This window comes from Otolemur garnettii, unplaced genomic scaffold, assembly GCF_000181295.1.
Source record: "Otolemur garnettii isolate 467f Iridium unplaced genomic scaffold, OtoGar3 scaffold00080, whole genome shotgun sequence".
NCBI lineage: Eukaryota > Metazoa > Chordata > Mammalia > Primates > Galagidae > Otolemur > Otolemur garnettii.
This window is the reverse complement of record NW_003852475.1, coordinates 2,550,398-2,573,067: the sequence shown is the minus strand read 5'-3', so window position 1 is coordinate 2,573,067 and position 22,670 is coordinate 2,550,398. Positions and strand designations below refer to the sequence as shown.

Sequence of the window (22,670 nt, the reverse complement as noted above, 5' to 3'; positions counted from 1 at the left end):
CAACAGCTAGGAGGGGATTCATGCTCCCTGGCCTGGAGGTGTCAGGGGATTCACAATAAACTCACAAACTTGTACACAGAGCGTGGAAGCAATGCTTTAGTGGGGTGGGAACTCATTCTGTCACCAGCAAGCCTCTGTCCTGGGCCCAGCAAGGAAGCAAAGCATGGGGGCTGCAGGATGGAGGGTGGGGTCCATTGCCCCCAAAAAGGCCAATCAGCGAGTGGCTCATCCCTGTCAGAATGACAGATGCATAAAGGAAAAGCCAGCACCAGAGGTCCTGCCCTGGCAAGACACACCCACAAGTGAGTGGCCAGGACAGCACAGCGACTGTGTACATCCTAGGATGTACCCCAGTGAACACCATGTTCTCTGAGAGGTCCATTCCTTGGGTTTGGTGACATAAGAGGGGACATAATACAAACCCCCTTGTTAGGCTCCAGTCATGCCACTTGTTCTTAAGGACCAATTTCACTCCTGTCCAAATCAAAGCTCAAAGATGGACCAAAGTCCCAAAGCAGCTGTGAGAGTCCCTCATCTCCACTTCCCTCCTTACAGTGGCATGGGATGAAGGAAGAATCTAAAGTAGCAGAATTGCTCAATTCTCCTATTCTGCACTTCCTTCCTAAAAGGATGCTAACCAGAAATTAGGGCCAAGGTGTAGGTCTGGGTGGGGACATGGAAGAAAGGGGTCCACCCTATCTTCCGTCCCTGCCTGGGCTCTCTGGACAACACAAGTACGTCCCACTATACCCATCCTCTGGCTGCTGTCTCTGACAGTGCTTGGAGAATTTGGCTGTGTTTCCAGAGCAAGATTTTCCTTGGCTCTCCTGCCACCTGCAGCCAGGTCCCCTTGAGCATGCCACCAGCCCCACGGCACACCCTGCCAACTCCTTCATCCCACCTGAAGCAGACAGAATAACAGCATAGCGAAGGTGGATGATTAACAGTGGAAATAAAAGAAGAAAGGTGTGATCAAGCCTTCTTCTCCCTTCCTCGCCCCCCTCCCTCCCTCCCAAATAAATAAGTTAATGGGTTTAGGAATGTTCCCATTCAAAGTTCTTTCCAATCAGCTTGATTCCTCCTCTTGTTTAGTTTTAAATGACTCTTGAGACTCTCTTTTTACCCTGGAGCAGCTGAATCCACAGAGTCTCCCCATAGTTGCTCCTTGAGAAATGGAAACGGTGCTATGCCAGGGAGAACCAAACTCCGGCCTGCTATCTGCTCTCCTTTTGGTTTGGTGAAAGACTCCATGGGGCTGCTCTGATAGCAGCAGGAGCAACACCAAAATGAAAAGCTTCTACCAAAATGTTCAGGCCCCTGGCCCTGCCCAGCGGGGCTGGAGCCACTGTTTGTCCCAGCAGCATGGTGTGGGGCTGAGCGAGTGGCTGCTATAGGCAGTCTTTACAGAGAGCCACCTGGCCTTTGATGAAGTCCCGGCAGGGGCAGATCCTCCAGTGCCTGGGGTGGGCGCCAGCACAGCTGAAGAGCAGGAGGTCATCTTGAAACACACAGTGCTTGTTCTTGGGGTCAAAGGAGGGCACCAGGATGTCCTTGGCCAGCTCAGAGCTTTGGCAGATCACCTCGTACCTGAAGAGGAAGAGAAAGGCACGTGGGTTGAAGATGAGGGGACAAGCCTGTGCTCATACTGGTGGCATCAGCCCACCTCCTGAGGCTGCTCCTGCTTTAGAAATGAAATGGTGCCTGTGCTCTGACCCCGAAACCCTCCGCTTGTAAGCATCTGGGCTCCAGAGGGCACTTGTGTACCAGGGTGTACGTGCAGGTCCGGGTGCAGTCTTCAACCTGCTCAGTGAAGAGTTGCCTGTGATGGAGAAAAACTGGAAACCACCCAAACACTTGCCAAATGGGGAACAGCCAAGTAAATTGGGGGCCCTTCTGTACTTTTGGAGTCTTTGCAGCCACTGAAAAAGAATGAGGGAGACGTGTATGCAGCACGGAGAGCTGTCCTGGAGGGAGGCAAGTTCCCGAACGGGACACACAGTGTAACCGGCCAGTGTGTAAGTAAGGGCCAAAGGTCAAGAAGGCTATACACTACATGCCAGCAAGGGCTGCTTCCAAGGAGTGAGACTGGGGCAAAGATATGTGTTATTTAAATAATTTTTAAAAGTATATTTAACTTTTGTTAAAGGCTTAAAAAAATTCCTGATCTATAGCCTTGGTCTCTGGCTGGAAAGCAGTGTGGCAGGAGGTGCTGTCCTGGGGCATCCGCTCACCTACCTCTGCTGCCTCTGCTACAATAGTAGCCCAGGTTACTGGGGCTTCAGGTGGTTCAGAGCCGGACTTGAATCTGGGCCTCCCCTCCCAAGCCCAGTGTTCTGGCTTCTGCCATCTCCTCCCAACAGCTGAGGGGCCTGTGGACTAGGACCACTGCTTGGGGTGGGGGTCAGCAACGACACTCCAGATGTTCCCATTCCCAAGAGGGTGGGAGTATTTTCAACCTTTTTTGTCTTATGGCATGCTTGAACCTATAGTTAACCTTTTGCAGCATACTTAAATCAGGCAGCACCTGTGGCTTAGTGAGTAGAGCGCTGGCCCCATATACTGAGGGTGGCGGGTTTGAACCCAGCCCCCACCAAACTGCAACAAAAAATAGCTGGGCGTTGTGGCAGGCACCTGTAGTCCCAGCTACTCGGGAGGCTGAGGCAAGAGAATCACCAAAGCCTAGGAGTTGGAGGTTGCTGTGAGCTGCGATGCCACAGCACTATCAAGGGTGATAAAGTAAGACTCTGTCTCAAAAAAAAAAAATTATGTCAACCAAAAAATTATATATGTACTGTGTTTTGAACTTCTTTCAAAAATAATTAATGATCCTTAAAAATTTTTGCAGCACACCTAAGATCCCCTCCACAACACCAGTTGAAAACCACTAGTATATACGATTAGGTTACATTGTTTGTGTTGGTAAGATAAAGCCCAAGTTGTAGTTGAGATCTTCATCTAGGAAGTGTGTCATTGACCCTTAAATTATACCCATTAGGTGGGAACTTTCTGAAGTCCCTCCTTCTTGAATTTAATTGATTTTTTTCTCTCATGTGTCCATGTTGTTAATCTACAGGTTTCAATTTAGTATTGAGTACAAGGGATGCTTAATTTTCCATTCCTGTGACATTCAGGAGGGTGTTCTCCAAATCCATCAAAGTGTAACCAAAGATAAAAAGAAAATAGTGCAGTGGTCTCACTTCTTGCTGACAGGACTCAGAACTGGGATCAGTCAGGGATCAGAACTGGGAGCTGGAGATTTCCTGTTGCCTCCAAACCGACGGCCTGTGTGTGCCCACACACAGGAGCATGGCGTGGCCTCCATCCCCCCTTGCACTACAGCACCCTACCTGCCTCTACCAACCAATTCGCAGGGCCTCCCCTTGCTAACATGGTGATCCCTAGCATATCTGGGGCTGCCAGTTGGGTCCTGCACAGCTTTGCTGAAGGTCTAACTGCTTCTGGAACCGAGCGAGCCCCTGGCCCCACGGCCTTCATCTCCTAGAGCCTGTAGCTGCCCCTGCACACACTGATCCAACTTCGAGCTGGAGGCTTCCCAGGAGAGCAGGCCCTTCTCTCGTTGTCCCTGTGGTTGCCAGGTCTCTGGGCCTTCTCTGCATCTCTCAACACCCCTGCTCTTGGTGCCAGCCAGGAGATGGTGGGGCTCAGTGGTTTAAGGTCATAAATCATGAAGGGTGGGGGCAGGAAGTGGGATGTTTATAGATTTCCTAAAAGCAATCAGACTCAGAGCTACCAGGTCCTTCACAGGATAGTCTGACAAGCTAAAAAAGAGAAAGGGACATCTGGGGCCGAATCCAGAATGAAAAGTTTACATGTGGAATGTGGCCTTGGGACACAGATTTATACTGATGACATTTATTTATTTAGGTGACTTACCACCACAGCTGCCGTGCTTGAACTCAAACCATCTGCTGGCACACTAATCTGAGAGTGGGAATCCCTAAACCACTCTCAGACCCCACGGCGAGGGCATGATCGTCAGGAGCCCTTGAAAAACCCTCACACTCCCTCCCTGAGTCACCTGGCCTCAGGTTCTGCACAACATACACCTCCTCCTGGGGGAGGAGCCCATGTGAACCCCCAGGGGCTGCAGCAGCAGAGGGCTGCCCAACTCGGCCCACTGCAGATGCCTCCCCTGGAGAGGCCTCCTGGAGCACAGCTGAGACCAGCCTGAAGCAGCGCCACTGAGGGTCAGCTGATACAGAGCTGTGGCCTGTGGTGTGGTTCCCGGCATTTTTGGGTGGCTTCCAAGCAGACTCGAGGCCCCCAGGGAAATCTCCCTTTTATTGCCATCCTATGGGCCTTGGGCATTCAGGAAGGTGACTATCATCTTCGCTTAACTAGTCAGCAAAAGGCAGGGGAGAAGCAAAGCAACTTCCCCTAGTCACTAGGGTGGATTAAAAGAACAGCCAGCCTCCCCCTGAGGCCCCGGCTTCTTAGGGGTGCACAGGGGTGCTCTGTCTGCCCCTATCCCCTGCTCCCATAGTACTGACTTCTCAATAGGGCCTGAAGAGCTTTTCCTACAGGACAGAGCGGCTCCTGGCACATCAGCCTATCAGCCTTTAGCTTTCTAAAAGTTACAGCACTTGAAGGAGGAAAAGAAGGCAAAGCCCCTTGCCATAAGGCTGCCATCCAGGCCTTACGCTGAGAAGCGCAGACCGGGGGGGGGGGGGGGGCGAACAGAAGCCACCATTCTTCCCGCTCCACTCGCCCTGCTGGTGAGTGCTTTCCCTCCCTCCACCCCCTTTTCAGGGAGCTCTGTCCATTCTAAACCTGTCCCACCAAGTTCCCTTTGTATGACTCAGGGCCATCTCCCTTCTCTCAGGTACCAAAATACTTACAGTTTACACTGCCCGCTTAGAATTCCCCCTTCTCACAGAGCACCCCCCATTGCCAATGCTGTGATACTTTAGAAGATGTAACTTTAAGAGGCACCCAACTTAGGAACTAGGCTTCCCATGAACACACGTTGCTAGTATGGAGCTGAGTCCTCCCTACAGGGCCACACTGCAGTGGACTCTGGTATTCCTTCGGGACCTCCACCTTCCAAGTTCCCACACAGATCTGGTAGAAGTCTTGTCCAGAGATGGGTCACACCTGAATCCTGCATTCTTTGAGGTGGCCTCTCCAGACTCAGCAGTAGCTGCACCCACAGAAACCAAAGACCAGTTCCTGACTCCCCAGTGCAAGATGAAAACACAGGATGCTCCAATCGGTTCCATTTATGTGGTATTAATATAAAATCCATACCACTCCATGAGGACAGGTGGCTCTTAAAGGTTGTGGCATGCCCAGACTGAAAAGAGCTTAAACCTGGCTCAGAACCAGCCCCCAAGCTGGAGAAGAAAATGTAGCACTGGCTTGCAGGAGCTACTAATTGCTAATTGGCCATGAATATGGATGGGCCAGGATTACCTCCACTCAATAGACTGCCAGATAGCTGGGCTTTCGCAGTATTATCAGTATTTACAAATGCATGAACAAGTTATTCAGTAGGGCTCTTATGTTCAGGAAATTAATTTTAGACGGCTTTATTGCAAAATTAGCATTCACTCCAGGCTCCTGCTAAGAAAACCCACGTCTCCATAGTAGGCAGAGCAGCCCCACACCGAGTCCCTCTGCTCTTGTGGACTCTGTATGGTACACGGAGGGAAGAAGGGAGGCTAGGGCAGAGGCCTGGCTTTTCTAGTCTTGGGCTGGTGGCCTACGCCGATACCTAAAACTCTCTGAAGACAGGGCTATTCTGGTGTGTCTTAGGCAAGAGCTCTGTATTATCTCACCATCGCCCAGGATGGCTGCATTTTGCAGATGAGACAACAGATGGAACAGAGGGAACTGTACGCTCACCCAGCTGTTGGTTCGTGTCCCTGATGACCTGTAGGCTCACCTGGAGGCAGTCTGCCACACGGGGCCCGGTGCCAGCTTGGAGCCAGGCCTTGATTGTGGTTCCTGGGCCGAGACCCCTGACTCCTGCCTGGTCAGGAAGCAAGCTGTGATGTTCCCATTCAGGTCCCTTCCCAGGATGCAGCTTCTCATATCTCCTCTTCTAGGAGTGAGCTGATGTAGACAGTACTGTGTATGCAGTCCCCAGTCAGTATCTAGTGAATTCAGACGTCTATGCTAAGATACTCCAGGGTTCTCAAAAAGCCACTTTGTTCTGGGGGCTCTATGCAAAAGGGACCAGTAGAAAGCCCCTCTCAGAACCCCAGGGTTCAGGGTCTATGCTGTGGAACCAGATGCTCCTAGGACTGTCAGACTTTCCACATAGACCAGAGGCCCCCACTTTACAGAGCATCTCTGCTCTCACTGCTGACCTCCCTCTACTGGCCTGTGCTTCTGTTTTGATGGTGGAATCAAGACAGCCTTTGTGCCTGGTCTTCCCAGAAAAAGAAAGGGAAAAACAGCATTGCCCCCATCCCTGCTCAGGAGAGCATCCCTGCAGGAAACGCCAGAGGCCACACTTCCTAAAGAAAGATGATAGCTACAAAGCATAAAATTATACTCTCGATAAAAAGTGTATGATAGCACACTTGAGGCTAAGACAACTCACAGGAGGGGCCAGGCCAGTGAGACCAACATGCAGAGAGCGCCACAGTGGTCAGCAGCACAGCTGGGCAGGCAGGCAGAGCAGGGACAGGTGAGCCCGGGACCCAAGTCCACACCATTCCTAAATGTGCTCTTCAAGCCAGGGGAAGTCCCACTGTTGGACTGAATATTTAGCATTGGGATAGCAGTCTTATTTATTATTTATAAGCAAATGACTTAGAGAAAACACCTCATCAGAGCTAGGAAGATAGAGGTGGGTCAGGAGGCTAGACCATTAAGCTACATGTGGGCCAGGGTGAGGTGTGATACAAATTGGGAGACCAGATATAGTCTGCCAGGGGTCATGAGTCAGAGACCTGAAAGAAACCTCATGTGGAAATTAGGGACTACAAATACCAAAACCCAAATGCTGATCCAAAGGAAAACTAAGGGTATCACTGAAAGTAATGCAAGGGTTTGGATGTTTGGTCCCTCCAATCTCATGTTGAAATTTGCTCCCCATTGTCCAATGTGGGACCTGGTGGGCGGTGTATGGGTCACAGGAAAGATCCCTCATGAACAGCCTGAGAATCAGCGAGTTCTCACCTTGTTAGTTCACCTGAGAGCTGAGTGTTTATGAGCCTGGCACCACCTCGCTCTCTTGCGCCCACTCTCACCACGTGACACGCCTGCTCCCCTTTCACCCTCCAGTTCACCCTGAAGCCTTAACCAAAAGCAGATGCTGGCGCCGTGCTTCTTACGCAGCCTGTAGAACCCAGGGCTGAATAACCCTCTTTTCTTTATACATTCTCTAGCCTCAGGTGTTCCTTTAGAGCAGCGCAAAATGGAATAAGACAGCAAGCAAAAGGGCAACAAATTCCAGGAATCCTGAAGGCCCCTCCCGTGTGCAGCCCTGGGCCAGCGTGCCTGGTCCGCACCCACCTTGCTGCCACAGACCTGCTCAGGCCTGCTGTGTACCATGTGCCAAAGTTCTGGAACAAACTGTAAGGGAATAGGACCACAGGAGGGGAAGGCAGTCCGTGGAATTTGTTGTGAGCATTTTTGTGCCAGCTCCTCCATATTTCTCATTCCTTTCTGACTCTGGGGTCAACGACTGCCACTGTCCCCTGCACTTCTCAGGTTCTTATGGGGGCCATGTGGAGATCCCACTGCCACCAGGGCTGTGCGTGTAGCTCTGTGCCCACCTCCACTCTCACTGTTCTAGGGCCCAACATCAACAAACTGAACACCTCCCACAGTCTCCAAGCCCAGACAAGGCACTGTTTATGCAAATATAGCACAACCATTCACAATCTAAACACATCAACCTGTCCGTGCCAGGTGACCTCATAGTGCTTGACATAACAACACTGGGCTAGTCTTTCTGGGTGAATGTGTTGCATCCCCAGAGTCCACAGCCTGGAAACTGAAACCTGAACCACTCCCCCAACTCTCCTCCAGAAGGCAAGCTGGAGTCTACAGAGGCTGAGCTGCCCGCCTCCCCACCTCCAGCCACAGGCACTTACTTCAGCATGTCCTTGTCCTTGTTGAGGTGCTGGAAGAAAGAAGGCTCACAGATGAGCTGGCTCTCCTGGCACACCTGTTTGCAGGACTGGCCGGGCTCAGCAAGCTTCACCTGCAGGGCTGTGAGGGGCGGCCACATCACTTGCCCATGGCAGAAATCCTAGAATGACAGACAACAAAGCTGTTGGTGAAAGGAGCAAGGATACAATTGGCAACGGGCGGCCCCGCTCTGGGAAGAGCGATGGAGGGAAGAGGAGGGCAGGACAGACCGGGATTGGAACAAGGCTGACCTCTAACGCTACCTTGAGCCGGGTCTTGACCTCTCTAGTTACCAGCTTCCTTGACCACAAGAGGGGACAACAATAGTGTCTTCCACACAGGGCTGAAGGAAAAGAGGGAATGCATAGTGTGTCCACCCTGAGGCTCTTGGCTACATGAGCATTATTGGAGAACTGTTTTGCTTATCTGTGGTGCTGGATGTTGTGAAAATTATGCACAAAACTTTTCTTTTCTTTTGCTCATCAGCTTTCATTAGGGTTTGTGTATTTCCCGTGTGGCCTAACACAACTCCTCTTCTTCTAATGTACAGCAGAAAAGAAAAAAGGTTAGACACCCTGGATTATGTATAGCACCAAAGCCGCCCGTGAAAGGGCTATTCATGACCATTGTCACCAATAGTTATGCAGTCTGGCTACTTAGAGCCTGTGTCCTCTAAGGCCCATCCTCAGGCCACCTCCACCAGCAGGTCTGTTCGCTCCTCTGATTCCAGAGACACTACGTCTACCCTAACCTGGCAGGACATCATTTCAGGAGTGCTAGTTTTATCTCCAAGGCAAGATTCTGACATCATGAGCTAAAGGTTCACGGCAGATATGGTGCTGTGCATGTCACCTGATGTGGCACTACACCCTTACAGGGACTCAGAATTTATTGGTTGAAAACAACAAGAGTAAGTCCTCATTTAAGGTGTCCACAGGGCCTTAGAAACTGACTATAGAAAAACCACTTTTACCATGGGCTAATTGACATAAACAAGAGTTAAATTCCTACAGCATAATTCTGGTCATGAAAATATCACCAAACTTTTAAGCAAAGGTCTAAAACACTTCTCATATTAAACACTGAAATAAAGAGCTATATATACATTTAAGATTAATAAAAACAAGATAATTATTCATTTTTTTGGAGAGTCTGTAAGGTCTTGGGTGGTGATGAGTTAAATCAAGGAAAAAAGGCCCATAGAGCAAAACTTGCTGGGAGCTCCCCCTCCCCCACATAGTTGAAGAACATCACAAACATCATTATTATTACCTACTGTAAACCCTACTTTACAGAATTGTATTGTTAAAATCACCTATATCCATTCTTGTTTTGTCTGGTTCAGCATTAATGGGTCCCAGGGGCTCAGGGTGCAAGGCGGGGACCAGCCCACGGCAGGGTGCACTCAGACTGGGAACGTGTAGACATTCCAGTGGACTTACCTGAGCACATCTTTGGGATGTGGGAGGAAACTGAGTAACCAGAGAAAACCTACACAAACATGAGGAGGACGTGCAAACTCCATACCAACAGTGGCCCTAACCAGGAATTTATATTTTTCCTCATTGAATTTACAACAAAATGACTTAGAAGAAAACTACATCATTCAAGGATCTGCTGTGTGACATTCTACCAATTGGACAACTAGAAAAATAGTCCGAGCAGTGTGAGACGAGGAACACAGCGCCCCCGTGAGAAAGGCGTGGAGGGTGCTCAGAACAGAGCAGAGCCAGTCATCCCCGGCGAGGTGGGAGGGGAGAGAACCGGCCAGTCCCAGGAAGACTTGGGGCTAGAGAGAGGGCTGGAGGACCAGGGAGCACTCTGGGACCTCTCTCTGACCTGTTTCCCCAGTCTTCTTTCAGCTGTGCGTGGAGTGATCCTGCCACACTTGCAGGAACTCGCCCCACTGACCCGGGTAGAGAAGCCCGTAGAGGACAGCAAGGGGTGACAGCACAGCAGTGTTGTCAGAACGACTCAGAATAATCAGACGGTGAAATAAACAGAAAACTGTTTTCGGACAAGTACCACCAGAGAAGAGGTAGATTTCTTTGTGCCAACAAGGGAACATCTCCAAGGTGTCCTAAAGTGAAGTAGAGTGAGGGACAGTGGGACAGCGCGTAGTGAACCCAGGGAGGAGGTACAGCCGTGTGAACCTCTCCTGCTGGTGGAGCTGCCCCTGGAGTGACAGGGTCAAGAGTGGTGAGGAAATGTACCTTTCAGTGTGTGTCCTTCCGGGATATTTTGCGACTTTTCTGCATGTTTCCTTTCCTCCCCCAGTGTGGGGAGCTAATCAGTGATTTCAGGGCCCGGAGCTCCCAGCACTGGTGCAGACAGAGGAAATGTTTCCCACACCACCCTGTCTGTCACGTGGAGGGTGACTGCAGGAGCATGAGGGCCCCTGCTGTGTATAAAAGGGTTGCTGAGCACAAAGGTGAGGGCAGCGCTGGCCAGGAGACATCCAGGAGGGGTCTTCCCTACTGCTGATGTTTTGAGTTTTTTTTTTTAAATACCTTGTGCTTATGTAACTTTAAATGAGCCAAAGGCAACAAAAAAATGAGCAAAGCAAAACCCACCCTGGGTTCTGCAGGCAGCGGGCTCTGAGAACATGTCGTGTTACCAACTATGTGAACCTTTGGGCAAAATACACAAGAGTCTAGGGGGCAGTCCTGAAGGCATCATCGGTGAGCAGGCAGGAGGGAGCTGGGAGTCGGGCTGGGACTCTGGCTCCCAGCTGTGGGACTTCACAGCTGGCTGCTAAGCTCTGCCCATTCTTGCACAAAAAATGAGGATAATACCATCTGCCCTTCATTCCCTATGTAATTCCTGTGAGATAAAAATGAGGTGACTGGTAGGAAGGCACCTCGAGATGTTAAAGAATATTCCAAGGATGACCATTACTCAGTGCCAGGGTCTGGAGCTGCAAATTGAGCTGCCTGGATTGTATCTGCTATTTCACCTACATCTATGAGAGCTCCCCCTCAGCTGCTGTGCACAACTGAAAAGGAAGCCCTTTTCCTTTCAAGCAACTTCTCATGAGTGGGGTCAGCGCCGTGATGCTCACAGAGGTCGGATGTCGTCCATTTCGTTCAACCATAGCACAGGCTAACGCAGCAATGCCGACTTGCCTTATCTCCTCGCTCTGAGCAATCACTCAATTACTCGTTCATTGTGAGAGGCAGAAAGGCCTCAGGGTTCAGAACTCACACTGCCTAGATCTGAACTCAGCTGGTTACTTCATGACGATGTGAAAAGTGCCTGACACATATCACACAACATACATGTGGGCCGTCACCATTATTATGTGCGGTCTAGGCCCTTGGTGTGTAGGGGGATTACTTGGTGCACAAAAGGGACCCAATCCCCTGTCTTCATTCAGGGAGGGAAGAAGAAAAACAAAATAGATAAGCCAATTAAATGTCGTATGATAAAAGGCAGTAGGTGAAGTCAGAGTGGGCAAGTTAGCTCATGTCTGTAATCCCAGCACTTTGGGAAGCCAAGGCAGGAAGATTGCTTGAACCCAGGAGTTCCAGGTTGCAGTGAGCTTTGCAGGGAGCTATTATCATGCCACTGTACTCCAGCCTGGGTGACAAAGCAAGACCCTGTCAAAAAAAGGGGGGACGGCAGCAACAAGGGTGCTGGCGGGAGGGTCTACATAAGGCATCACTGCGAAGGTGGCATTTGAGAAAAGACCTGAGTGAAGAGCTAAGCCACACAAGTATCTAGGAAGAACATTCCTGGAGGAGGAAAACCCAGATCAGAAGCTCTGACAAAGTGGTCTGTTCCAGGAGGAACGGGGTATTCCGGTGGCTTGGGCCAAGTGTGTATGCCATGGGTGGGAAACAGGAAGCAATGGAGTCTAGGCGGGGAGTCCTGGGGAGGCAGAGCACCAGAGGTTCAGGAGTCAAGGTAAAGCTCTGGCTTTCCCACAGTGAGTGAGATGGAAGCCGCTGGAGACTTCTGGGCAGCAGAGTAGCTAGTGGGACCCACAGGGCTGGAAACAGAGCTGCTGCTGCACCCCAGGAGAGAGGGGGGGGCTGAGACCAGGCACAAGGACCTATGCTCAAACCTGAAAAACACACACACATACACAGGCTTTGAAGTTGCCCTCATTCATTCATTCAAGGCTTTCCAAATGACCAAAGCCTTACACTGGGAGCTAGAAATATGAACATGAAAGAGACAGTTGCTGGAGGTTTAGTACACAGTCTAGTAAGAGAGCCCAACCTTTTAAAAAAAAAAAAAATCACAGAGCAGCACCAAACATGTGCCCAAGCAAGATGCACAGGCCACTTAGAGGAGGGACAGGATTCACACTAGGGACGAGTGATGGTGACGGGAATCAGAGAAGACATCCGGGGACAGGAACTTCCAGACTGGACTTTGCAAGCTGCAAAGGAATTAGTAGCTTTTCACCAACATGATCTTTTGCAGATAACTGGTGCTCAATAAAGACTATTGAACTGAATGGTTTTAGCAGCATTCTGGGGCTTTGATAGCAGCAGCAGGAGAAAAGGAGACTATTGCAACCCAGTAAGCTTCTATGCCACTAGAATGAGACATAAACAGTCATTTCCAATCTGGTTAATAAGCCCACATAGAACACAGAACATCTGCAGTCCTTCCTAACAGTTACTCCAACCAGTCACCAAATTTCCCTGAATATGCCTATTTTGGAATATCCAGACAACAGCCATAAACCACAGTAAGAAAGGTCTATGAACCAACCAATTTATGAGAAAAACAATGTTCTAAACAAATAAACACAATCTGCTATGAAGAGGTAAGGGTGGTGCCTCTGTAATAACCAAGGCTAATTAACAGCAGGGAGAAAACACTGCTCAGCAAAATACCACAAGGGCTGGGGTGGAGGTTGATCCCTGGGAGCAGCTCTAGCAGAAGGTCTGGCTTGTCCCAACCAGGATGTCCCTCCCTCTTGGTTGGTTGGGCCCAGGGAAGAGGGCCATCAGCTTGGAGCAAAGCAGAGAGGCAGGAACTGAAGGGCCAACAGGAGAAGGCTAAGCAGTGTGTGATGGGGCCTGCTCCACAAGCCCTCCGCCCTGCACAGGCCAAATCTCCAACACAGAGGATTGGGTACAAGTGGATTTCTTTGGAAACCACACTTATTGGAACAGAGAGGACAGGTTTTGATATACATGCCTGGAGGCAGAAGCTAGAGGAAAGTTGACCAGGAATTAGCAAAAAAAAAAAAAAAAAAAAAAGAAAGAAAAGATAAAGGAAAAAGGAGGTTGGTGGGACAGGTCTCAGGTCATGAGGATGGGGTTTGGGCCCCGTCCAGCCAGCTCTTCGAGGGCTATAGCACATGTATTATTTGTGTTATGCTGGGAAACCCAGCGTTTGGCACAGGAAGGGTTCATTGAATGTGGAGTGGTTGCATTAATTGCACCTCGGCTGCTGGGTTGGATCCCCCAATATTCAGGCTGCACTGTCCCTCAAAAGGAAGTTAATTCTGTCCACAGGGAGCCCCTTGCTCTGTTTCTCCCAAAGGAACTGTGAATTTGTGTTTTCACAAAGGCAACAAGAGGGCACTGTAAAGCTGAGCAATGCAGAAACCTCTACCCATGCAAATCCAGAGACGCAAGGTCACCCTCGAAGAGCCAGAGGCAAATCTAACCATATTCATGCTCTTTGACCACCAGGCGCCTACCACGGAGAAATGCAAACACAGCATACAAAGATCTCACCAACAGCACTTACCACACAAGTCAAAGGTAGGAATAACCCAACTGCCATCAACTGTTGGATGGATAAACAAACTGTGGTATATCTGTGCCCCGGCACAGCACAGAGCATAAAGAGATGTAAGGGCTGATATCTGCCTCCTCATGGATGAACCCCCAAGACAAAGGAAAGAAGCCAGAGAAATCCAGAAAAGGCAAATCTAGAGCGAGATAAAACAGATCGGTGGTTTTTCAGAGCTGGCACAGAAACAAGGACTGATTTTAAATAGGCACAAACGAGCTTTTTGGAGTGCTGGAAATATTGCAAAACTAGATTGTGGTAGAAACTGCACAACTCTACCAATTTGCTAAAAAAGTCATTGAATTGTAGCCTAACATGCAGTGAGTTTTAGGGTCTGTAAATGACATCTTAGTGAGGCCGTCTGAAGAACACATCTTGCTGGTTTCTGGGCTCCTGCGCAGCAAGTAGCTGTCTCAGCGTCTCTGGGCCCTGTGTTTAGCACGTGTTACACGTACCCGTCTGCAGACTCCTCCATCAACACCATGGGCCAGGTAGCAAGATCCCCATTTCACAGATAAGGAAGACACACAAAGAAGTAATTTGCCTAGGGTCAGATACAGTGGCAGTAGATGTGATACAGGTCAGCCTCCGGGGTCCAGCGCTTAATCATTATCCTCCCACCAGCAGGACCAGCCAGGCAAATAGTGGCCATTGATTTTTCAAGCAAGTGTCAATCTTTTCTAACTCCTTTTCTTCTTCTCTAGAACTGTGTCCCCTCCACCTCTGCCCCCACCCTAGGACTCTCCAGACTAACAGGCTTGTCCTTGCATCTAGAACACTCCCCAGGGAGTCATTGTGGGCTCTGATGAACAGACAGCCTAGGAGCTTCTGCAGATTCCACAGCTGCTCTCAGACCTAACTCTTTCTTACCCTCCATATCTCCAGAATGCTTTTCACACAAATCACAAAGGTCTTTACAAACACACATGACTGCGGTCATACCTAGTGGAGGTGTCCAACCTGTGGCCCCCAAGCTGCATGCATATTATGTGAGGACATTTTTGCTTATCTGTAGTGACAGGTATCATGGAAATTATGCATGGAACTTTTTATTTGCTCATCAGCTTTTGTTAGTGTCTGTGTATTTAATGTGTGGCCCAACACAACTCTCCTTCTAATGTCTGGCAGAGAAGAAAAAAGGTTGGATACCCCTTTACAGGGTCTTTATAGGTAACAGAACATAGGGTCCCAGGGCACATCTTTGGTTTTTAAAAACCAATCTGAACATTGCCATTGCTCTGAAAGAAGATATTATACTCTCTGGCCTGAGGCTAATACATAAGATTTTCCCAAGAAACGTATAATGAAAACCTTAACATGCCCAGACACACTCAGGATAGGGAATGATAGTGCTCACTCTTAGATTACAAAGGAATTCCCTTTGTTGGAGACAATGCCTCTTTCAGAGAGCTGATCTAAAAAAGCATGCAATCCAGATCAATGTTTTAATAAGGTGAGAGGGTACTAAGGGAGAACAGTGGTCCCCCCACCCTAGGGCTGGGAGACTTGCCCCTTGGGTGCCTGCAACCAGGTGGGCTGAGTTTCCCGCTGGAGACTTCAGTGTACATTTTAGCCTGGGGTGCTCTCCATGATGTCAATTGGCTCCCTCTGGCTTCTGCCGCCTTAGCTGAGCTTGACAGACAACCTTGAAAGGTTTCTGGGGGAAAAGTGGCTGTGTGCTCCTTGCAGATCACAGGAAGGCAGAGCCCACCCTAATTAGAGCTGGTACCGGAAGCTCCTTGGAGCTGCAGGCTTTCCTGCTTATACAGGAGCGCCGTCCTTCCATCCTCTATGCTCTTTGAAGATATTCCTCTAGCTGTAAATAATAACAAAGTCTCTAAGCTCTAAAAAGCTGAGGCCTGGAGCCAGAAGATAGTCAGAAGATCCACTCTGTGAATGAATGGGGTCTCAGCTTCCCCTCTTCCTCCTGGCATCAGGGGAATAGTCCGGGTTCAATAGAAACCCTGAGATGAACTCAAAGCAGGTCTCTTTATTGCTTGTGTAGATTACTGAGAGTATGTTTAATAAAAATGTTTTTTTTTTTCCAAATAAGAATTTGATAGTACCCTCACCCTGTATCCTACAACAAAACCTTCCCGTAGCTTCCTCTTGTTCCAGAATCCGATCTGAATCCTTCCCCGAGCCTCTCTTCACGCTCCGCTGCCTCCTCTTAACCTCACCTCTCCGGAGGGTCATAGCTAAATTTCCTACAGTTGACGATGACGACTACTCTTCATCTTCAGGCCTGGCACCTCAACTTGTCCAGCCCTGTCTGTGCCCCCAGCTTGCTTTCAGGACTCACTTCCCACGAGATACCTTCAGATACTGTCTCCCATCTCCTTCCCCATCCCCCACCCTGCCAGCAGGACCATGTCATCCTGAAGCACCCTGCACACTTCACTATCACTGGGCTTAACCCAGCTAGTAACCTTGCCTGTGGATCTGGCTGCCTCCTCCACAAAGCTCAAAAGCTACCTGAGGGCAGGGATGGGGTCTTTGGCATGTTTCCTCCAACTGCCAGCACAGCCCACAGCACAAACATTCACAGAGTGAACAAATGTATCAACACTAGAAGGAAAACAGAAATCTCTAAATGTCTATGAACTGCAGCTCTCTGTAGAAAAGTCTTTATTCAGGGGTAAGGTAGGGTGGGGCACTTTTATTAGCATGTTTTCAGATGACAATTTTAGTAATGTGTTTTGCCAATCAAAAGTCTAAGACAAGCTTCCTGGCTCTTGAGATGCAGGAATAAAAAGCACACTCACTCACCTCTCGTTCGTGCACCCATTCTTTCACCTGGGTGCTATTGTGCACCCACTTGTGTCAGCACCCACCTGGGCATTATTGTGCACCCACTTGTGTCAGGCAGGGCGCAAGAGACCCAGAGGTAGCAAGCAAGGTGGGACCCCTTGGCCTGGAGCATTTCCAAAGGTCTTCCAGGGGAACACAACCTTCTTAGTAATAGCTTTATAGAGGACTTGAGAACTTTTAAGGACTCACTAGGATTCATGAGCCTCTGGGAAGAAATAAAAGCATTCAAATAAACTTGACCAAGAGTTACTTATGCCGAGAGGAAATGGAGGTAGGAAAAGAGGAGGAGAGTTTCAACAACAGCTGCAGGGATCTGAGACAGCGGGTATCAAGTGCTGTCTAAAAATCCACTGTCAAAGGAGAACCTGCAGCCCCTCTCTACACCTGCAGGAAGGATGAGTGGCTCTTGGACGTAAAACGGGATGGGAAGCCCAGCGCTAGGACACCTGCCATCTCCTGAGCCCCGGCAGTGCTGTTGGTACAGACTTGGCCCCACACCAAACCAGCATCAAATCCAGATTCTATAGCTTGTGAGCCTGATTAACTGTGAGTCTCACATTCTACCATCTAGAGCAGCATTTCTCAACTTGTGGGTTGCGACCCCTTTGGGGGTTGAACGATCCTTTCACAGCGGTCACCTAAGACCATCTGCATATCAGATATTTACATTATGATTCATAACAGCAGCAAAATTACAGCTATGAAGTAGCAACAAAAATAAGAACTGTAGTAAAGGGTCGCAGCATTAGGAAAGTTGAGAACCACTGATCTAGAGTGTGGGGTAAATACTGTCACTTCCTGGGATTACCAGGAGTAAATGAGATGAAATCCAGTGGTGTGTTTGTACACATTGGCACAGAATCTGTATGGATGTGGTGGGTAGAGTTATTATTCTGGTGTCATACAGGAGCAGCATGGTGTCATATGAAATGCTGAGTGCCCATGGTAAGGCCTGATGAGTAATACAATTCATACATATATGTCATGTTAATAGTTATGTTAGAATACAGGGTCCTACGCTATAACACTGTCCAGCATACTGTAGTAAGTCACCAGCAGTACTAGTCTGCACTGACTGAACACCATGCGCCAGTCCCTGTTCTGGGCACCTTACCCGTGTCAGTGCATTAGGAAGAAGTAGGTCCTGTTATGATCCTGATTTCACAGAGGAGGAAGCTAAGGCACATAAAGGCTGACCCACATGCCCAAGTCATATAACCAGAAACCTGTGGTGCCAGGAGCTGAATCCAGGTGTCTGGAAGGCAGAACACGCCCTCTTGCCACTAAACAAAAACTCAGCATGCCAAAGGCGCCATCCTGGGCACATGATCCATGGCTCCCCCTCTGTGGGGGCACCAGGGTTGCTGGCTGCTCACCACAGTTTGTCTCCTCAAACCACCACCTCTTCCTTTGAAAGCCCTGCCTTGGGCCTACAGTATGTCTACCTAGACTTTCAACACACCATCTCTATTTTCAGCTTGTACCATCCTCATGCTCCATTGTATACAGATCCCTTGATCATCTTAAAACACTCTGTGCTTTGCTCTTTAAGAAAAGCCCCTTATTTCTGGAATTTGGTTTAAGTTCATATTCCCTTCTTCATGGGGGTTCTGAGTTATCTATTTCCAGCTCCACATTGCTTTTGAAGCTCAAGGAATTAAAATGCTATAAAATGACAGCAATGCTCTCCCGGCCTTTACTTTTCTGAGTATAACCTGCAATCTTCAAACCCTCCTGGTGGTAGTGGGACTCTAGGCACCCCGCTTGGAACTGATGTCCTGCTTTTGCCTGTTTTATGTACCTAGGTTTCTGGCTAAGGTTTCACTTGAAAAGATCCTTTCTTAAAAGAAATTTGAAAACCCTAACAAGTCCTAACATATTTAGAGTTACTAAACATTAATGAAATGCTTAGAAACCACTGGTTTCAGTTTTTACTTTTCTTAGGGTAAGAAATGAAGATAAGGTAGGACCAGAGAGCCATCTGTCTGTCCCCCTCCCCTCCACAGTCTTTGTATGTCCTCAAAAACTCGCTCAGGGCACAGGCCCTAATGGTCAGCAATATCTAAGTCATGACCATCCAGTCTCTCCTGTTGGAACTTTCCACTTGACCTCTTACTGTCATAAAGACCATACTTACCCCCAAGGAAAATCTGGTTCCCTTGGGTGACCATGGCATTGCTGCCTTTAGAATGCCAACAAACCATTATCTCACTTCTAGAGTCTTCCAAGGCAGAAAAACCTCCACAGAACCCCAGTGAGCTCTTAACTATTCCTAAGAGCTCTGGGATAACAGGAGGTAGGACTCAGCAAAGAAAGACGGATTTCTAATGAGCCTTACCTGTTTTTCGATGAAAGCATTGATTCTCTGTAGCATCCCCTCACATGTAAATTCATATGGCATGTAAGGCTCGATCTGTGAAAATAGAACATGGTTCCATGAAGGAGGATGACCCAGAACACGTGGCACTCACCCATTCCTCCACTGGTTCACTGTCATACAGGTGCCAACTACTGGAGGCTGCTTTATGAGGGTTAAGACTATGGGCTAAAAGCCAATAGAACTGGCTCATGATCTCACCCTGCTCCTTCCTAGTTGTGGACCTTCCCTGAGCAAACTACTTGCCATCTCTAAGCCCCAGGTGCCCCATATATAAAAGGCTGATAAAATAAACCCACTTCTTTTAAGCTGTGATGAAGATCATATGGGGGGAATAAGATGCTTAGCTTAGTGTCTGCAACATCACAGGCATTCGACAAAAAGCAGTGATTGTCACGTGTCATCAGGTAAGCTCCAGGGGGTAAAGTCTGCAGCTAACGGGCCATCTTTGCATCCCAGCGCAGAGTAGTGTGTTACGTGTGGGGACTTAGACCTCTGGATGCGTGGCTGCCATTTTTAAGGACCCAGAGCAGTGACAAAGGCAATGGTCTGCAATAGTAGGTGAGGTTAGCACATACCCAGAGAACACGTGGAGCAAAATCAAAGTGACAAAGTGCCACAAAGAGCTCAGCTAGAGGGAGGCCAGAAGGTCAAAGCTGACTTCTGTTCCGGCTGGGCTTTTAAGGCCAGCTATGAACCTAGCAAGCTAAGAGGGGAGTGCCAAGGTGCCACAGATATCCCCGGTGGAAACAAGTAGTATGAGATTTGACTTGACAGCAGGAAGGTGAAGCTCAAGGCCATAGGTGCTAGTGAGACTAAGTTGGGAAAGAGTCACTGGATTTCCACAAAGCCTTCATATTTTGAAACAAAGGTACCTAGAGTTCTTTGAGGGGAGCAGGAAACCCAAGAAGGTGCTTCACTGGGGTGGAGGAGGTAATCTGATCAATATTGTGATACCAAAAGGGAAAGAAATGTGGGTTTGATCTGTGCTGCAGTGTTTCCCAACACCAAGACCTGTGTTTTCGGATCATAGCATTACCAACGTGAAATGAAAATTTCATTTCTAAGGAAATCACTAGCAATCTAGTCTACTTCAGTTTCAGAGAGTCCAATAGCATCTGTCAGGGACAGGGAAGAGGGGCACAACCAGCATCCTCCTAAGTTCCCCAGCTTAAACCCAATGGGAAAAGTACTGTAATATCTGAGCAGATGCTTCTATAAGAACAAGGAGTTTGCTCAATTCCTAGATAGCTCATCTCCCAAACACTCAGGATGCTCTGAAGAACTGCATCTTATATCTTCAGCTTGCTCCCTCTCATCCCAAGCTTTTAAGCTTACTGTTCTCTCTTTGACCCAGATACAATTCCTCACATTAAATGTAAAATTTGGGGGCGGTGCCTATGGCTCAAAGGAGTAGGGTGCTGGCCCCATATGCCAGAGGTGGCGGGTTCAAACCCAGCCCCAGCCAAAAACTGCAAAAACAAACAAACAAACAAAAAAAACATAAAATTTTTCTTTTCCTGTAAAGGATATTTTCTTGACCCATGAAGTGGCTCCGGAAGCTTTCTGTAACTCACCTAGAGACAAATTTCCTTCTAAAGATTCATAGAAGAAGAATTAAAAAAAAAAAAGAAGCTATATGAAGTAGAGACCACAGCATATCTTAGGTTCTTTGATCAGTGGACAAGCAGAACCTCTAGAATGGGATACCATTGGTGGTCATCTTTCATGAGACCACAACACATCCAGTTAAGTGGGAATCACAGTGAGAGCCCAAGTGCCATTCTGAAAACATATTCCAAAGGCATCCACTGAAAAGAAAGTGAACTAATTCAAAGGGCTCAATGTAAGAAATACAGAAAAATGGCTCTTTGTCTGTTCTCCTACCAACTAAGCCCCTTTTAACTGAAGGGATGCTGACTGGTCCCAGTTCACTCTTTTAAAGCAGATGAAGCCAAACAATTTACCCATAAAGGAAAAAAAAAGGAAATCATATTCTTAGGCCACCTTTGTTAGCAAGTTCAGCAGCCACCCTGCTGTGGATGGAAGCAGGCAGGGGCCTCTGCGTGAGAAAGCTCTCCAGACCAGCCTTGGCTCTGGGAAGAGAACATACCGGCAAGCCCTGAGGTGGGGCTTGGGGGAAAGGAAGGTGGGCAGATCTCTGCATAGCAGTTCTTGAGGAGTAAGTCAAGGCCTCTTAGGGAGATGAATGAAAAGTAAGTGCTAAAACCTCAACCAGTCGCTGAGAAACCCAAGTAGGGCCAACTGTGGAGAAACAAGGGCATGTTCTTGGTCATCCAGCTTTGTGGAAAAAGGGCTATTACTCATGCAGCTGGGGCCACAGGAAGGATGCCTGCAGGCTGCACTGTGGAGTTCCTGCTGGCTTTGGAAACTTTCCATTATCTCCCCATCATCTCCTCTGGAACTCTCTTCCTGAGAGATTTCCTGTCTCCACTCACCCTCCAGATCAGGGTATAGCTCCTGCCGGAAACTGCCCTCAGATCAGCCTGCATAAGAAACACTTCACAGTCTGGTGTGACAGGGCAAGTTTGGCATCTTTTAAGGAGAGATGGTCTTAGAAAGAACTAGAAGATCAGACTTTGAGTAGGGACTCCTCTATTTACTAACCATAGGATTTGAGTTAGGCAGATCCTGTAATTTCTCTTGATAACTTAAAATTTAAACTAGGTCATGTCATTCCCCTGCTCAAAACTTCCCTTCATACTTATAAAATCCAGATTGCTTATCATGGTCCTATTTATTTTTGTGGGGGAGGGGCCCAGAGTCTCACTCTGTCATCCCAGGTAGAATACAGGTGTCATCATAATCACTACAACCTCCAACTCCTAGGCTCAAGCAAGCTTGGTGGGGCATGGCCTTGTTGACATATTGATTCATACATTTGGTTTCTGGAATTGTGAAAACATAAATTTCTGTTGTTTTATACCCCCTAATTCTTTGTGCTACTTTGTTAAGGCAGCTTTAGGAAAGTAACAACTGAAGGGACTGGAGACTCAAGAAGGAGGAACTTCCAGCATCCACAAGAATGACCCTCCAGCACTGAAGCTTCAGATGTGTGGCTGGTATCTTGAGGCAGCCCAGTGGGACCAGGCTCTACCTAGTGCTTCTATCAGCTCGGTTATCTGAGTTGGGGACATTCTATCCTCGACTACTGAGACTGAAACTAGGACTGCCCATGTCATCAGTGGGAAGCCGAGAGCTGCATCAAAGTCCACTAACCAGACCATATTTTCAAGGCATCAGGGGATGGATGCCATACCAGCATGCTCTTGCTCTCAAGATGTCTTAGTTAAAACTGGCAACTCAGTGGGCCACAAACTGGTCGTCCCATTCTGTTTCCCGAAAGGAAAGGAAAAGATGGCATTCATGTGGGCCAACTGGCTACTCCTGTCAGGATATACACATTTCCAGCCTCCTGCCTATAACTTGGACCCATCCGCTTCTGGGTCCACTTCTGGGTTTTACTTTGCAGATTCATACTCTTCCTGTAAGATGTAACTCAAAGACTGCATTCTCTAGGAAGCCTCCTTACTCCCCACTCCTAGAGATTCTACATGTTGTTTTTGACACTGAACATATCCTGCCTGGTGTTGTG

General features: G+C 48.5%; 1 protein-coding gene across 2 annotated transcripts in view; it reads right to left on the bottom strand.

The window, feature by feature from the left end:
- Window positions 1-985: 985 nt before the first annotated feature.
- The window catches only part of MGAT5 (mannosyl (alpha-1,6-)-glycoprotein beta-1,6-N-acetyl-glucosaminyltransferase), a 342,867-nt gene continuing 321,182 nt past the window's right edge, over window positions 986-22,670 (bottom strand). For both annotated transcript variants that reach the window (XM_023515849.1, XM_012807954.2), the window contains 3 exons: window positions 19,016-19,090; window positions 8,070-8,227; window positions 986-1,587 (listed from right to left, as the gene is read on the bottom strand). In XM_023515849.1, the coding sequence (XP_023371617.1) occupies window positions 1,389-1,587; window positions 8,070-8,227; window positions 19,016-19,090 (432 nt within the window). In that variant the 3' untranslated portion in view covers window positions 986-1,388. The remainder of the gene's footprint in view (window positions 1,588-8,069; window positions 8,228-19,015; window positions 19,091-22,670) is intronic.